Raw genomic sequence first — 16,965 nt, 5'->3', positions numbered from 1 at the left:
GGACAAAAAAGAAGCAAGGGAAACACTGTAATGACCGCAACCTTCTTAAAACTGATGCCATTAATCCAAGCGCGCCATTAAAACCCAAGTGCTCTAAAAATGTTTGCGTGCCAGGGAGCGGGAACAAGACACTCGCTGGTTTTAACCCTGTGCGCGCTAACAACCTCTCCAGTGCAAGGAAATGTCAGAGCCGCGCATATTACAAGCTCATGTGCGAGGAAGAGTCCGAATCATGCAAGTTCAGGTGCTAGAAAGAGCCCATGCCGCACGCATTCAGGTCTGAGCAAGAGTCCAAGATGCGCACGCATTAAGTCCAGTTGCGTGCGAGAAGGAATCCGTGCACATTACAAGGTCCCTCGCGCAAAGTAAAGCCCACAACCTCTCATGCGAGGAAAAGCACGCAATGCGCATGCTAATGTAATGAAAATAATAATAACCATCACCAACTATCGTCATGAAAGCCCTCTATTGGCGATATGTCTGATGATCGTCGATACACAATACTATCGTTTATCGGCACAACCCTAAAACGTAACTTACGGTAGACTTCCGCAAACAATCAATAACAATAGAGCCATTTTAGAGAAGTTTATTTCTGATAACAAACAAAATAAACAACAAGTTGACTATCTTAGTTCAAATCATAACTACACCGAGCTAACGTTACTGTGTAAAATGTGTACTATATAGTGTATACAATGTTACAGATCAGCTGCCAAATCTCCCTTCGCATAGTCTCCCCTCGTCTTTAAGAAACCATAACATTTGTTATTTTCAACAAGGTCCAAAGTTCAGTTTTGCCACTAGCCAGACCATTAAACAAACAGAGACTCGAAGTTAAGTTCCGGCCAGACACATTACAGCGCCAAAGTGCGTGCGTCCGGTGAAACCGTCTATAAATTAGCAATTACATTCTCTCACTTTCACCAATAAGGATCAACGATTTTTATGACATCACTCTGCACAAAGCTTCTCATCGGATTCCAGGCTGTGGGGTAAACTTCACACTACTGGTCGTATTAAAAGGGGGAGGAGACAGTCAATACGCCCCGCCCAAATTCCTGTTTCAGTGGAAATTATGTCAACGCATCGTACAAGGCTGCACATTTCAAGCCATTCCAATGGATTTTTTATGAAAATATCATAGCAAGTTAGCCTGGTTAAAGCCGGAAGTTGTCTGGATTATCCCAGGCTAACAGCAAATGGCATTTATTTGAAATTAGTATACCACAAACTTAAAGCATGTTAGACTTTAAATGTTAAGATAAACCTTGAGTCTTGCTAGTTTTACAGAAACTGCAAAAATGTGCAGGAAAAATGCATTCATCATTTTCTCGAGCATTATTTGTTTGCAGCTGCCACTTGTTTTAATACAATGCAATGACATTCATTTTTAAGTGTAACCTTGTGGGTCCACTGTACAAACACACAACCCAAAGGCACCTCCATTTCTGTGTCCTGCTGACAGCTGATGGATCCGGCAAGCGAGTGTGCTAAGCTGAACAATGAGGTGAGACCTAAATGTATTGTGCCCAACAAGCGAACTTTCCAACACTGGCCAGAGGGCATGAAACAGGCAATTGGACAATGTGTATGCATGCACATGGCAGCTAGGCTTTAACGTGCCATAAATGCTCTGTAAATGAGGTACCGCAAGGTCACCCGTTAGGACCTACTGCATTTAAATGAGCTTTGCATAAAGAACAGCATGTATTACCTTTACAGAGCCAAATGGTATCCAGTGTTTTCACTGGGATTAGGGTAGCGGGACAACGATAGCACCATCATTATGAGATGATCTTGAAAAGGTTGCGTGTTAAAACATTAAAATTAATAGATTCTTGTTTTTTATATTTCCAGGCTGGAAATATAGGTGATGCTATTTAATGGCACTTTTCCAATGCATAGTACCCCAAGGTTTGGGTCAGCTTACTTTTGGGGGCTTTTCCACTGGGTGCAGTACGTAGTACCTGATACTTTTTTTAGTACCATCTCGGTCGAGGTTCCAAGCGACCCGAGCTGATACCAAAAGTTAGGTAGTAATAATTTATTTGTGTTGGTCAATTTTAATGTTGTGGCTGAAACAAACGAATGTATGGGAATGTACAACGATGCTCTCACATGATGTCACAGCAGTAGGCGGCCCAAATATAATGACACGCCTATAATCCCTCCCACTCCGAAGTGTTACTAAACTCAATGGAAAACCTAACCAAGCCAAAGTGAGCTGACCCGACCTGACCCAAACCAAACTGTGGGGTACTATGCAATGGAAAAGAGCCAAAAATGATGGTCGTGGCTGGAGAAGCCGGCTGTCTTTTGATTAAGCCTGGAAGACGCCTAGTAAGAAAACCTGGCATTTAAGAAATGGGTTTTGGTCTGGAGGGGCGTGGGGGCAGTCTGGACCTCGCAGAGAGGAGTTTGCACAGACGTAGCTGCAATTAAATGTCATCATAATGCCCTCTCAGTTTTTAATGTCCACATCGCTGCCCTTTTAATAATGCTAAGAGCTTCGCTGACTCCAGAGAAATAAAGCTCCATATAAGGAAGAAGAAACTCAAATCTCAAAATAGACCTTAAACAATGACCAAAAACCCAACATCTTCAAGAAAGGTCTCCAGAGAATAGTTTTAACCACAGGTTTAAGAAGTTTATAGAGGCTTCTGGACTTTTAGGAGATTTTGTAAGCAATCTTCTCATTGGAAGCGGCCATTCGAGCACACCCTGTTCTAGACGCAACATCAATCGAATATCTGTATTAATCCTCTTTGACTGTAATGTCTAGTCAGATGGATACAGTTACAAAGTAAATTCAACCAAGTCAACTGAAGCAAATGTGACCCATTCGGTGAAAACCTGACCCAACGTTTTTCTACATAAAAGACATTCTTTGAAAATATAATATAAATGTGTAAGGTCATGTCAAAGATCAAAAACAATGTAAAATCAGACTTTAACGTGGATTTCACAGACAGGGTCACAAATATGCACAATTAAAATGTGTATGTTTTGCAATCATTAATTCAGAAGCTGTATTAAGAAAGACGCTGATGTAATTCCACTACAGTTTAATGTAATATCAAGGTTGTTTTTTTAATCGATAAGGGGGAGTGACTGTGCATGTGCTGGAAGAGTTATTCCATTAGAGACAATGTTTAGCATGCTATTCATATCTGAGGATACATCTGTGACCGAATAAAAGATGGGAGAAATAATGAGAGCGATCAGAGCCCTCCTACGCATCTCGTTCCCCTCCTCATATACTCCACCCCTTCATTTGTCCTACCATAAACTTCTGAACTCGCATCCCTGACAGATCCTTCTCTTCCCAACTGTAAAATCAAAGCAACAGGATTGAACTTCAGTACTTTGGCTGTCTATCTGCAGTTTCAGGTACGCAACATTTTCTAATTTCACTTCTTTTGGTAAAAGGATAAGCTAAATATTCTTACAAAATAAAACGTGCTGTGGATATTCATTGTTTTTAAGAGGTAGATTTTCCATTCATCAATGAATTGTATTTTTCGGAGGGGTATATTTTAAAGTACTATGATATTTTACCTTATAATACTGAATCAATTTAATCCACATTTTTTGCATGACAACCACTTATAGTAAGTGTGCACGGAGGTAAAACAGCAGGAAAATACATACTTGATTATGCAAGTCAATCAACTTACTATTTTAAGTTTTGACTTGTGATAAGTTGATGTAACTTATAAAAACAAGTTGAAATTGAACTTAATTTGTTATGCTAAAGCAGTGCTTCTCAATAATTTTCTGTCACGCCCCCCCTAGGAAGAAGTAAACATTTCGCACCCCCAACTCTCCGCCGCGACTGTAAATAGTATAATTTGTCTATAAAATGACACATCTGCAAAACATTGTATCCTTATTAACATTAAAGAAAACACAAAAATAGAAATATCGATCAACTTACAACAAAGAATAACTTTATTAACATTGTTTTTTAGTCTGTAACAAAAAAGACTTAAAATGCATCAATTTGCCTGAAAAAAAACAATCCTTATTTAAAGTATAATATTTTTTGACCATTTGATACTGAAAAATTAAATTAAATATAATCAATAAATAATAATAAAAACTCAAGCGGCTTATCAGCGTGATTGGGGTGTAATGTCTTTAAGTGACAGTGCAAAAAAAATCACTTCCTGAAAAAGTATTTTCCCCGGGGTCTCGCGCGCCCCCCCTGGTGTCGCTTCGAGCCCCCCCTGGGGGTCCCGCCCCACTATTTGAGAAGCACTGAGTTAAAGTAACATAAAAATATATGTTAATTTGATATTATTTAAATTTTAGGTCATGTCGTGTATTTCTTTACCTACATCATTGCTATTTCTATGGCTTTACGATGTAAAACATTTAGCATTGTGCAACCCAGGACAGAGAAAGATCAATTTATCAGTTTTTAATAAAAATCTGAACATAAAGCAATGCAATTTAATTTTATTGTGCCCCATACAATAACACATCATTGCCTGGTCCCGGCTGAAGTATTTTATATTCATAACTTTACGCAGTACTGCATGAAGTGGCCAGCTGGGGAGTCTTATATTAATCACATTTCTGTGATTTTGGTCTTTTCGATGGCTGTTCTGTGCACTTGTGAAACATTGTTCACCGGACGCAAATCAACCATACGTAACCTAAAGCGACCGACCCGCACAAAACATCCCACAATTCCACTCTGTGGGGAAATGAGATTGCCCTTTATTTTAGTAGAAATGAGCTGACGGCTTCACTGCAGCCCTGCAAAGCAGAAAAGGTTAACAGCGTACAAAGGAGCATAGTAAAGACAGGATCTACGCCACAGGCTGCAGACATCCAAAATGGTTTGTTTTTGCCAAGGCCTGAAGCATTTCGTTATGCAAATATTTTAGATAGTTTGTGCTGTAGTTACATAAATGTACACTGAGGGTGGGGAGTAAAAAAACCACTGCACTATTTATAATGCATTGTTATTCTCACACTGAATTTTTTATGTGAATAGTATTTAGATCGACCACCACAGGCATGGTCCTACCTGTTTAGCAGTAATGCCCTGTGAGGCGTCACCCAGCCAAAAAACAGCACTGCATTGCTCTGTGATGCCATCATGGAAAGTTCAGCGTTAAAAGCAATGGAGTGCACTCCGAGTGGACTTATTTGTACGGGGAAATTGCCAGCAGAGGGTAAAAAATAAACGCACATAAACATGCTCAGGCTTGAGAAAATCTCCGGCCAGCTTTGAACATCATTTCCTTCTTCGGTCTGATTCCATCTTATTTTTGCTTTACTTAAATTCTTGGCGGCCTCAGTGAATTTTAATGATGATGAGATGAGGTTTTTGCCAAAGGATGGCCTCAGAGATTTCAAAAAGAAAAACAAATCTGAATCTAATATCCGTGCATGCTGAAATCTGCTGAGGGTTGACTAGCTGTGTCTAACAATCGTCTAGTTAAATAGTTTATCTATGTTTTCTTTTATATTTTGGTTTTGGAATGAGCATGCTGTGCATTTATCTTGCGATTCGTATGCATGCAGACAAATATCTTTAATTGTATGTTTGTATTGCACTTTTTATTAAGGGTCCCACCACAAACAAATTTGGCATTTTTAAAAAGTGTCAAGTACGGACGCAAATATCGATTATTTTTCAATTAACTTGACGATTGTTGTTCGATTAATCAACTGATTGGATAAAATCCTAAATATTTACTTTGATTTTTCACTTATTATAGCTAAATAAAACCCTTAATGAGGGTTTTTGCATGTACTTTTAAAAGTGCGAAAGCCAAACATTGAGTTTTACTAATATTTACGTTTTTGATTTTGATATTTTAAGAATTAAATAAAAATATCCGTGCACGCTGAAATCTGCTGATGGTTGACTAGCTGTGTCTAACAAACGTCTAGTTAAATAGTTTATCTACATGTTTTCTTTTTATATTTTGGTTTTGTAATGAGCATGCTGTGCATTTATCTTGCGATTCGACGACAGTACAATTGTATGCATGCAGACAAATATCTTTAATTGTATGTTATGTCTGCACTTTTTATTAAGGGTCCCACCACAAACGAATTTGGCATTTTTAAAAAGTGTGTCAAGTACGGATGCAACTATCAATTATTTTCATAATCGATTAACTGGACGATTATTTTGTGATTAATCGACTAATTGGGTAAAAACCTAAATATCTACTTTGATCTACAATCGTCTAGTTAAATAGTTTATCTACATGATTTCTTTTTATATTTTGGGTTCGTAATGAGCATGCTGTGCATTTATCTTGCGGTTCGACGACAGCAGACATGCATGCAGACAAATATCTTTAATTGTATGTCATTTTTGCACTTTTAGTGTAGACCCTTTTTTGTTAAGGGTCCCAGTACAAACGAATTTGACATTTTTAAAAAGGGTATCGAGTACGGCCGCAACTATCGATTATTTTCATAATCGATTAACCGGACGATTATTTTGTGATTAATTGACTAATTGGGTAAAAACCTAAATATCTACTTTGATTTTTCACTTATTATAGCTAAATAAAACCCTTAATGAGGGTATTTGCATGTACTTTTAAAAGTGCAAAAGTCAAACATTGAGTTTTACTAATATTTACGTTATGTCTGCACTTTTTATTAAGGGTCCCACAACAAACGAATTTGGCATTTTTAAAAAGTGTATCAAGTACGGCCGCAACTATCGATTATTTTCATAATCGATTAACCAGACGATTATTTTGTGATTAATCGACTAATTGGGTAAAAACCTAAATATCTACTTTGCGTTGTCTGCACTTTTTATTAAGGGTCCCACAACAAACGAATTTGGCATTTTTAAAAAGTGTATCATGTACGGACGCAACTATCGATTATTTTCATTATCGATTTATCAGACGATTATTTTGCGATTAATCAACTAATTGGATAAAAAAATTTACGGAGTAATAAATAAAATAATGACAGTTGTTATTAAAACAGGCAATTTTGTAATACAATAAAATACAGCAGAAATATGGAAGCCATCCAATAAAATTTTGTCTTTCTTAAAGGATAAAGTCTCAAAATCAAATTCTGAGATTGTGTTTGCAACTCAAAGGTCATGGGTTTGATGACACTGATAAAATGTATTCCTTAAATGCACTGTAAGTCAATTTTTTTTGGATAAAAGCGACTATAATGTCAATTTTACTCTTGGTCTAGATGTTTTTGTCTTATGTAAACACCCCTAAGAAATGCATTCCATCATGAGTCAGATGAGCTCAAAACCAACAAATCAACTTGTCAACGGTTTTACAAAATGTTATTTTGAACATTCCTATCGTGAATGACCATATGAGGAAGGATAATCTGGACACGTGAAGAGGACATTGACCTGCTCGATACCCTCTCGAGATGATGTTAATGACATTATCTTTCTCAGTAGTGACGGGGACACGACCCTTGGGCAGGCACTAGGGTGTTGGAATGCCCGCGGCCCGTGGTGTTGACAAACATCTCTCCAGAGCCCGTCATCATTACGGAGAGCGTTAATCTCTCGCATCACTTGACCCCTACGCCGGGCGCCTGAAAAGACTTTAGACTCTGTGGTCACTCACTTATTTACTGAAGCTTCTTCCTCATTGACACTGGCAAACATGTTTAATTTGATACGAATGCCAATGGTTAGGTTAGTGTTCATGTAGCTAAATTGGCAGAGCATTGCATTAGCAGCGCAATAGTTGTGGGTTCGAATCCCAGTGAATTTCAGGGAAAAAACTTGAATTGGGAAAGTTCGATATGAGTAAATCCATCTCGTATGGCCTCGATCTCATTTAAATCAAGTAAATAAGCAGTCTACCCTGATGAAAGCCCAACGACGGTCACCAAACCTTTTCTTACACTTTTAAAGTGTTTCTTCAAACACCATGAAAGATATTTTAAGTAAATGTTAAATGCTCCCTCATTTGAATAAAAGCTTCTGCTAAATGCATAAAAATGAATGCAAATGACTCCGGTCTTCAATAGCGTTTTAGGTTCCCCTGACCACCATTACATGTTGGCAGATTGACTTTCAGTGCAAACTGGTATTTCCTTGGAAACAAACTTGGTGACCTTGGTGTTGCTAGCACAGTCCTCTACTACCTAAGCTACGTTCAACAACAAGCTGATGTTTTCCAAAAACACTAGATATCCCATATAGCAAAAATAGACACAGCCTGCCTATCCATCAGCAAAAACATCCCAGGCCTCCAATGCCCTCTTGGCAATAAGTTGTAGTTGGTTAAATAGATTCAGGCTCCGTAGGGATTCGGAGTAAAGGCTGGCCACAATTTAAATGGAATATCGTGACCATCAAAGGTCATTCCTAAGAATAACATTTGGCAGAACAGATAACAGCACACCACAACCCATGAGAATACAGGCCACAGGTGTTTCTGTATCCATAACGTTACACAAGAGACGATACCAAATTCATCTGCAAAAGCGGATCTTCACAAACCTCCCTGTAGATTTGAGGAGACAAGATTAAAAAACAGTCTGAACGCGATAGATAAGAGGAGAGATCCTCTAACATGTAGACTTATAATCAAGGGCGCCCAATCTTTTGACAAAACATGCTTTTATCTAATCTTTCTGCAGGAGACGAAGTGCTAAATCCCGATTTAGGTTGTTTTGTAACAAGGAAAATCATCTCTTTAAAATGTCTTCCTAAAAGCTTTTCTTTTATTTATTCGAAGCCTGAGAAATGAAAAGAAATATACGCACACTCCTACACGGTAAAAGCAGTTATGTAAAGGTCTATGTGAAATAATACGTGGGACTAAAGTCTCATACTGCAATTGTTCAAAATAAGGGTTGTCAAATATTCAGTAAAATCTTCTTTGGTTAAGTTTTTTTTTTGAGCATAAGGTTACAAAATCCCTTTGGAGGTACTTGGATCCTTTTGAATTTTGATCTTTTGAAACATCAACTAGTCAAAATCTGCATGACTGCCACGTTTTATTATTGGGTGCACATTCACTCATTCATTTTCTTCCTTCCTCCCATCAGCCCCGCATCAACGGATAACCTCTTCCGTCTCCACGACAACCAGCATCTTTCCTCCCTGCACGGCTCGCCACTCCACCTTGCGGTACTGCCATCCATCCTCTCTCTCTCTCTCTCTCTCTTCTGCACCCCTCCCCTCTTTGTGCACTAAAACACAGCCCGCCTCAGCATGGAGAAGGTGCAGCACATAACGCGGGCGGCCATTCGGCGAGCGTCCACCATGGAGGTTCCCCAGCAGGCCAAGCAAAAAATGCAGGATCTCTTCGTCAACTTTTGCCTCATCCTCATCTGCCTGCTTCTCATCTACATCATTTTCTTGTTAATGTGAGCGGGAGGGGCCATAGTTTTTCCTTGAGCCAATAAGGGTGAAGGACTGTACAGAGGGGCCAATCATGTTGTAAACAGCATGATCTTTGTCTAAATTGTTTGTAAATAACATTAAGAGAAGTTATATAGCTTATAGATTAGTGGTAAGTGAGCAGAGTGGTTAAAAGCTGATAATATTACAGTCAGAGAAAAAAAGTGGTCCAAAATTGGTCCCTATCTGTCACTGGGGGGTTACCCTTTTAAAAAATACACCTTTGCACCTAAAGAGGGCACCTTGGAGGTACCAAATGTATACATATCTGTACCTAATGGTACACATGGGGACCTTTTTAAAGGGTATTGCCCCAGTGACAGTGTAGCAAATAACACGAATATTGAAAATGTTGTACTACGCATCCACCAGGCTGTTGGTTGATTTTAGTAGACACTTTTGTAAAACAACCAATGCGTAAATCAAAACTAACCCAAATACTGGTTGATATCAGCCTGGCCGATAAACAGGAACAGACTATCACTAATGCAATGTTAATAATGTTAATAATAAACAAAACAAGAAAGTGCTCCTGTAGTTTATAACAACTACACCGGCCTTGGAGCTCCAGTATCATCACTGTGAACTGATGCTGCATGCATTTATCTCCATTTCTTGTCACCACCCCATCACTGCATGTCACCTGTGGGCCACGAGATGACATCTGTCTTTATGCACTGTGCCAAACTTGACTTCACTTGCTCAATAAACACGATATGATCACGTGTGTGCAATAAAAGTGTGCTGCTTTTGTGTTTTGCTGATTTTCCACTTTACTAACTGGGTTATTCACATATATACAAGAATAAATCATTAATTTTCATAATGAGGAATTAGCAGATTGGGTGAATCTCATGAAACCTGTCGGGAAAATGTCACACTCGGTCCAAAAAGAAAATAAAAGAAACAAATGGCATAAAAAATATAATTTATTGTGACACTTTAATGACAATTAAGTATGAATGCGAGTCATATTACTGTAATGCAAAATAAGTCTTGTGTTCTCATTTCTTTAATTTGAAAAATTGGAAAACGATAACGTCATTAACTCTTTCCAAGCCAGAGAAAACAGTTCCCTGCCAATGACGTGTTTTTACGGCAATCCATATTCTATTTAAAGTCCTTCACAATAATGCAATTATCTCAGCTTTTTGCTTAAAATTTGGTATTTTTGAAGAATCCGACCCATATTTGAGAGGTGATTTAAAGATAACAAATGAAGATCGGATGAAACTTTTTTTAGTTTGAAAGTGGTTCTAAAAATACTGGTGGGGAAAGAGTTAATAAATAATAATAGGGCTGCAACTAACAATTACTTTCATAGTCGATTAATTAGACGATTATTTTTTCCGATTAATCGACTAATCTGATAAAAACCTACATTTTACTGTAAAAATTCCTTGTTGCATTTACATTTTTTAAGTTTTAAAAATTAATTAATAAATAGTGATGCACCGATGTATCGGCCGCCGATATTTATCGGCCGGTTTTTGATGAATTTGAAACCATCGGCATATCGGCAATAGCACGAGAAAGGCGGATACCGATTGTTTATTACTTAACTGCATAAAGAAATCCATTATATGTAAAAAATGAGCCAATGTTGTTAATAAAATAAATGCTGAATAACAAAAACCACCTTTGAAGGTTGTTATGCTGTCTTATTATATTTGTTTTAGCTTAATTTGTGCCTCTCTTATTATGTTGGTCAGTTGAATGTTAATTAGATTAAATCCATTTTTAGTAAAAATAATTTGATGCAGAAATAAACTAGCTAATAGACCAACTGTATAGTATTTTATTAGTAGTGTTTAATATCGGTATCGGCCAGAAGTTGTCTGTTTAAATCGGTATCGGTCCAAAAATATCCTATCGATGCATCCCTATTAATAAATGTATTTTAAATTACAATTAATTTCAACTTTCTTGACTAGTGAGGAGTAAAAATAAAGTTGAAATAACTAAGTAAACTTAATTTTTTTATAATTTATAGCAACTCCTTACTAGTCAAGAAAGTTTAAAATGAATTATTCTTAAACTTAAAATGTAAGTGCAACTTATTTTTTTACAGTATTATAGCTAAATAAAATCCTAAATTAGGTTATTTGCGGGAACTTTTAAAAGTGCAAAAGCCATTTTTTTTAATTTTTACTAACTTTATGAGCCCACAGCTCGCGCTTTATGAAGCGGATGTGTGTCCGCTCTCCAAAACAACACTGATGTGGGAGCATGTGATGAACTATTTTCATAATTGGTTATTATCAATTAGTTGCATGTATTTATTTACATTTCTTGAAGGGTTTCATGAGACTTGACTGACAGTTAAGCTGACAACAGTAATTATTATTATTATGAAATGTCTTCAAATTATGTCTTCTGTCAGCTCATATCAGTATGTCAATCATGTTTATCTCTTTCCACGGCTAAAGTGGAGACATCACGGCGCAATGTAACCTGCTCGTCCTCCTATCCTCCAAAATCCAGGACCCAACGACTGCACAACCACATATCAACCTACACCCGAATTCTCCAACCCAGTCAAGTCTTCACCTGCTCAGTATGGATCTGACCACTAACCGAGGACTAAACCTGCTGCTCAACTTTCTGCTCATCGTTGTGGCTCTACTGCTCATGCTCATTCTGGTCAAGCTCATGTGACCCAGTCATGTGATCGCCAAAATAATCAGGATTTAGAATAACGGTGCATTCACACGGGGCGAAAGCGTTAACGTCTGAAACATGGCCAACAGCCAATCACAGTGCTCCGGTCTTGCATAAACGTAACTGGCTGGCTCCCACTAGGTTATTTGCATAAGGCGATCTGATTGACTGACGCACGCCTTGGCGCTTGAAAAGTTGAGAAGTGTTCATCTTCTGGTGCGTTGACGGATCCACAATTCAGTTCAGCAACGCATTACGTCACCCATTAAAAATAAATAATGAGAAGCGTTAACGCTTACGCCCCGTGTGAATGTACCGTAAGGGCAGCTGAGGTGTTTTATATTATCTTTCTTAAACCAATTGAAATATGCTGTAAACAATATGATCTATTGGGCAATCTCTCTCTGTCCACCCTCTCTCTCTCCCCAAAGCCCGTCCACTAATAAGGGTGATGCAAAATGATTGACAGGCAGAGAGTGTTTCTATCTATGTAGTTTCTGGCTAGAACATGTTTCGAGACAGGTGTGATTTGTCAGGACACCTATTTCAGTGATGTCTGTCAGGTTATATTATAAAAAAGATTGCTTACAGCACTTTACACATGCTCAGCATTTTCTAGTAGCTTACTGAAGTGCTACAATAAATAATAATAAAGAAGCAAAAGCCGATAAGCTCATCTATATAAAATATATTGCAGTTGAACCGAGACCGACAGCATATTACTGCTTCCTATATCATTGCACCCTCTAGTGGCCACTGACTGATACTGATATAAAAACAACATAAGCAGGATTAAGCATATACAAAAATATAGTATAAAAAAAACCTGGGACTAAAAAACTAGTAGACATTTTTGCTCAAATCACCTCACACACCAAATAAAACTTTTAAACTAACCCACATAAAAACACTACAGCATAAACAATGACATTTACTATAGTACACAAAATTTGGTTACACTTTATTTTTGCAGTGTCCATGTTAGAGTGTAATAATGATTAAGAACATACACTTACTAAAGGGTAAAGGTTCGATTTAGGGTTAGTTGCATTAAATTGTGCACAAGTCACATAATATTAAATACAATTGCTAGAAGCTATAGTGTTTTGAACTTTAATATAGGAAATAATATAGTATACTATAGTAATTAAACTATATTATATTATACTACAGTTTACCATAGTTAATACAATAATATACTATACAGGGTTCCCACACCTTCAAATTCAAGGACCTTTCAAGGACTTTCCATGTCCAATACCCTCAAATTCAAGACTATATTATATTATACTACAGTTTACCATAGTTAATACAATAATATACTATACAGGGTTCCCACACCTTCAAATTCAAGGACCTTTCAAGGACTTTCCAGGTCCAATACCCTCAAATTCAAGGACTAAATGTGGGGACACATTTCAAGTGAGAGCAAGGTTACATCGTGTTACTTTTTAAGATACATTGTTACCGTTCCTTTCGAGGGAACTCGCGGTGACACTTTGGGGACGCCTCCAAGGATAAGTGCGTCTGAATGTGTATATCAAATTCAACCAATGGTGAGGCTTAACGACAAAGACAGGGTGACGCGTGAGCCAGGAAGTATATCGCTATCTGAAATATTGCCATAGACGGTGTAACAGGGAGGCAGGAATTATGGCAAAGGAGACACAGCGTCCCATTCCCTTCTCAGGGAACAACAGTTACATACGTAACCCGAGACGTTTTCATGTGTCAAACACAACTATGCAAAAAAGCATTTTGGTATGAATAAACATTTGCATACAGAAGATAAAAGCATTTAAAGCGAACAGTTTAGCACGTGTGCCTAAAAGGCTAGAAATTTTATATTATCCTACATTACATACACAGGGAATAATATGGATTTTTTTCCAGAAAACTTATTGCATAAAATAGATTCAAGCACTTTCAAGATTCAAGAATTTCAAGGACCCGTGGGAACCCTGACTATAGTATTTTTCATCTGCCATCTATTCAGTGTTAATTTTGCGTGATAAAACGTGTTGATATGCGCTCCTTATAAATAATAAACAGAGGAATTGTATTAATTGTTTAAAAAAAAACACTGGTTTGGCTATAAATATCTATATTATAATAGCCATAGTTGTAATCATCATATATTATTCACAATCACAAAGTGTTGTAAATATACAAAGACTGAGACTGCTTCGATTTTTGACTTATTTCATTACATCTAATCAATATCACATAAAGTGAAAGTCTGAGTATTTGTTTTGTTCCCATCACATGATTCAAGATGTCATTTTTATCACAGTGTTTATTATTCTTTTTGGAAAATATATGTGTGAATAATATATTATTAAAGTGAAGATGAAATATTGTGAATGTGTGTTTACAAATGGGAACTAATAAACGGATGCTTTTTGTGTCAGATTAGACTTGCATTTCAATTCATTGTATCATTGTTTCCCCACTAGAGGGCAGTGTGAACCTTCTTTCAGATTTAGCAAAACAACACACTTCTGTAACTTCTCCCTTATGGGCACAATTACACAACACAATTGGTTGATCCTCATGAAATTAGACTTATGAGGTGTCATAAAACATCTTGATAAAAAAAAGTAAATGCTATCAAAATAATAAGCATACAGTTACAAACATCTCTTCATGCACTATTTTGCACATGATTTCAGTTGGCATCACACAAACCAATTTTGTTATTTTTTCCAGATAAAAGGGAAAATTTTCATTACTGCAACGTGTCCATGACTGGATTTGGGTTCTTTGACATGGAAATATTTATAATAAAAAACTCTAAAAAATAAAAAGCTTCAATGCATGTTATACTATAAACATTTACAGTAAAGAAACATGTGGTGTTTGGTGATCATTGGTAAATGTAGAGACAATAATAAGGAATATAAATGTGTCCAAGACCAATTTTCTCATCCTCCGCAACAATATTCAATCTTTGTTTAAGCCCCCAAGGAACTAACATTTAAAAAAAAATAGTTAGAAAGGGACATAATTGAATGTGACACTCAAGATGGCTACCAGGTAAGCATTTCTTATTTTTTCTTTCCAGATAAAAGTTGAAATTTTGTTTATCATAGTACTCTGACAACGTTTTAGTTCTCATTACCGAAACATGAGCTTGTAAATGCATATATTTAATGTAATATCATATTACGGTAATGATAATTTTTGATCATTATAATCTAAAAAATGTAAATAATTATATAGGAAATAATGGTTAGTAAGTTCAGACCCGTAATTTTATATGTGCAAAAAAATTGGCTTCAAGGGCTTTTTAAAAAATTCTGATGCTGGACACCTTCTAAATCTTGATTTCGTGAGAATCACCCAATTAGCTTTCAATTCCCTGCATATTTTTCCCTATCAAAAACAATATATCCAAACTGACCTGTGGGAGCTCTGCTTCCTGCCGTAACCTCTCTCTCTGCTGCTGTTCTTGTTGCCACGTGCCGATCCCACATCCCTCCGGTCCCGGCCGGTACTCCATTTGCTCGCTCAACCACATCTGAGTCCGTACGGCCGGTTGGATGGGCGACCCTCCCACGGCTTGGTGCCTGAGTGATGGACTTCTCTGCCCGGGCCCCACCAAACTGACGGTAGGGGTCTTGCTCTCCGGTAAGGCACTGTAGGTGAGGTCTAACGTGCTGGGCTTAAGCGGAGAAGAGCAGGATGAGTCCGTTTTACCCAAGGTGTTAGTGCTGCCCAGGTCATACTTATTTGAAAAGTCTGAGTTGGTGGATAGCTTGTGTAGGCCCTGGGAGAGAAAGCTGTCTGAATATAGCGGGTCCTGACGGTAGCCGTACAGCAAGCCGCGATCCAATGACCCGTGCGGGTCCACGCGGCACGGCGGCCTCCCGGAAGGGGTGGCCTTTTCCTGGCCCGTGAGTCGAGTGAGGGAGGACCACCGACGGACCGGCCGGGGGTCTTTCATGTCCAGGGGGGTGTCGAGGGGAGAAGGGAGTTGGCAGCTGCTCCAGGGGCTTGTGGGGGCAGAAGGTGTGCTGAGCTTGGAGCTGGAGGGTGATGGCATGACGTGGGCCGTTGGGATCGAACCTTGAGCACGCAGAGGCTGGAAGGACAGCGTGCCGCTGGAGCTGGAGTGATCTGAAGTGAAAGAGAATGAGAGTTTAAATTTGGACATATTTGGGTCTAACAAGCACACACCCTGGACAGTTTCAGTTCTTCTCTTAACAGCTGGTCATACAAGAAAATAGATCTTCGATTTAAACATAAACACTTACCGGACGTTACTGATTTGCTATATTGGCTACAAGCTTTTTTTATTTTTCTTATATTTTAGTTAAATACTAAAACTTTACTTGTTAATAATGGTTAATAAAGAATAAATAAAATATAAACACCATACAAAAGTAACAGTATTCAATATATATATATATATACATAAGATTGGATCATGGCAACAAACAAATTTAAATATCAATAACACACATACAATGTATATGTCTGTAAAGGTTTTAAATGTTTACTAACTAACACATACATATGTTAATGGATATAAATAGCTTTTTGTGAGGTTTACAGTGCAAAAATGTGCATTCATTCATCGTTAATATTGGTTATTTAGTCCATCAAACGGCTATAGGCTAAATATGTATCCATTAGTAACACATTTATTGTCATCTTATATGCATTGTGTACTTGCAAAGGAAAGAAAATGGGCTTGTTTCCCTTAAAGCAACATTGTGAAATAGGGGTTAAACAAGGTTTATGAAAGGATCACGTATAAAAAATTGCTAATAAGACAAAATGAAGCACTTAATGTTTTATTTTAGTCTTTACCCGGAGACACAGAAATGGTGGATGGAGAGATGGATAGAGATGACCTAATACAGGCAGACATCCCACAAGATTTCCCCGGGATCAAATAACTTCACTTTCAT

General features: G+C 37.6%; 2 protein-coding genes and 1 long non-coding RNA gene across 5 annotated transcripts in view; 2 read left to right on the top strand and 1 right to left on the bottom strand.

Moving 5' to 3' along the window:
- The window catches only part of cep85l (centrosomal protein 85, like), an 87,404-nt gene that overhangs the window by 29,439 nt on the left and 41,000 nt on the right, over positions 1 to 16,965 (bottom strand). For all 3 annotated transcript variants that reach the window (XM_055187147.2, XM_055187146.2, XM_055187148.2), the window contains exon 3: positions 15,453 to 16,168. In XM_055187147.2, coding sequence (XP_055043122.2) covers positions 15,453 to 16,168 — 716 coding nt within the window. The remainder of the gene's footprint in view (positions 1 to 15,452; positions 16,169 to 16,965) is intronic.
- LOC129430116 (uncharacterized) lies at positions 2,921 to 12,862 on the top strand. The gene is made up of 3 exons (XR_012358727.1): positions 2,921 to 3,393; positions 9,034 to 9,115; positions 11,873 to 12,862. It is a non-coding gene; the product is annotated as an uncharacterized lncRNA (long non-coding RNA).
- Positions 9,122 to 12,862, top strand: pln1 (phospholamban 1). The gene has a single exon (XM_073856319.1). It carries the CDS (start codon positions 9,200 to 9,202, stop codon positions 9,356 to 9,358), a length of 159 nt encoding a protein of 52 aa, XP_073712420.1. The 5' UTR covers positions 9,122 to 9,199; the 3' UTR covers positions 9,359 to 12,862.

This window comes from Misgurnus anguillicaudatus, chromosome 18 (assembly GCF_027580225.2).
Source record: "Misgurnus anguillicaudatus chromosome 18, ASM2758022v2, whole genome shotgun sequence".
Lineage (NCBI taxonomy): Eukaryota > Metazoa > Chordata > Actinopteri > Cypriniformes > Cobitidae > Misgurnus > Misgurnus anguillicaudatus.
The sequence above is the reverse complement of the archived record's forward strand: the minus strand, read 5'-3'. Positions and strand labels throughout refer to the sequence as shown.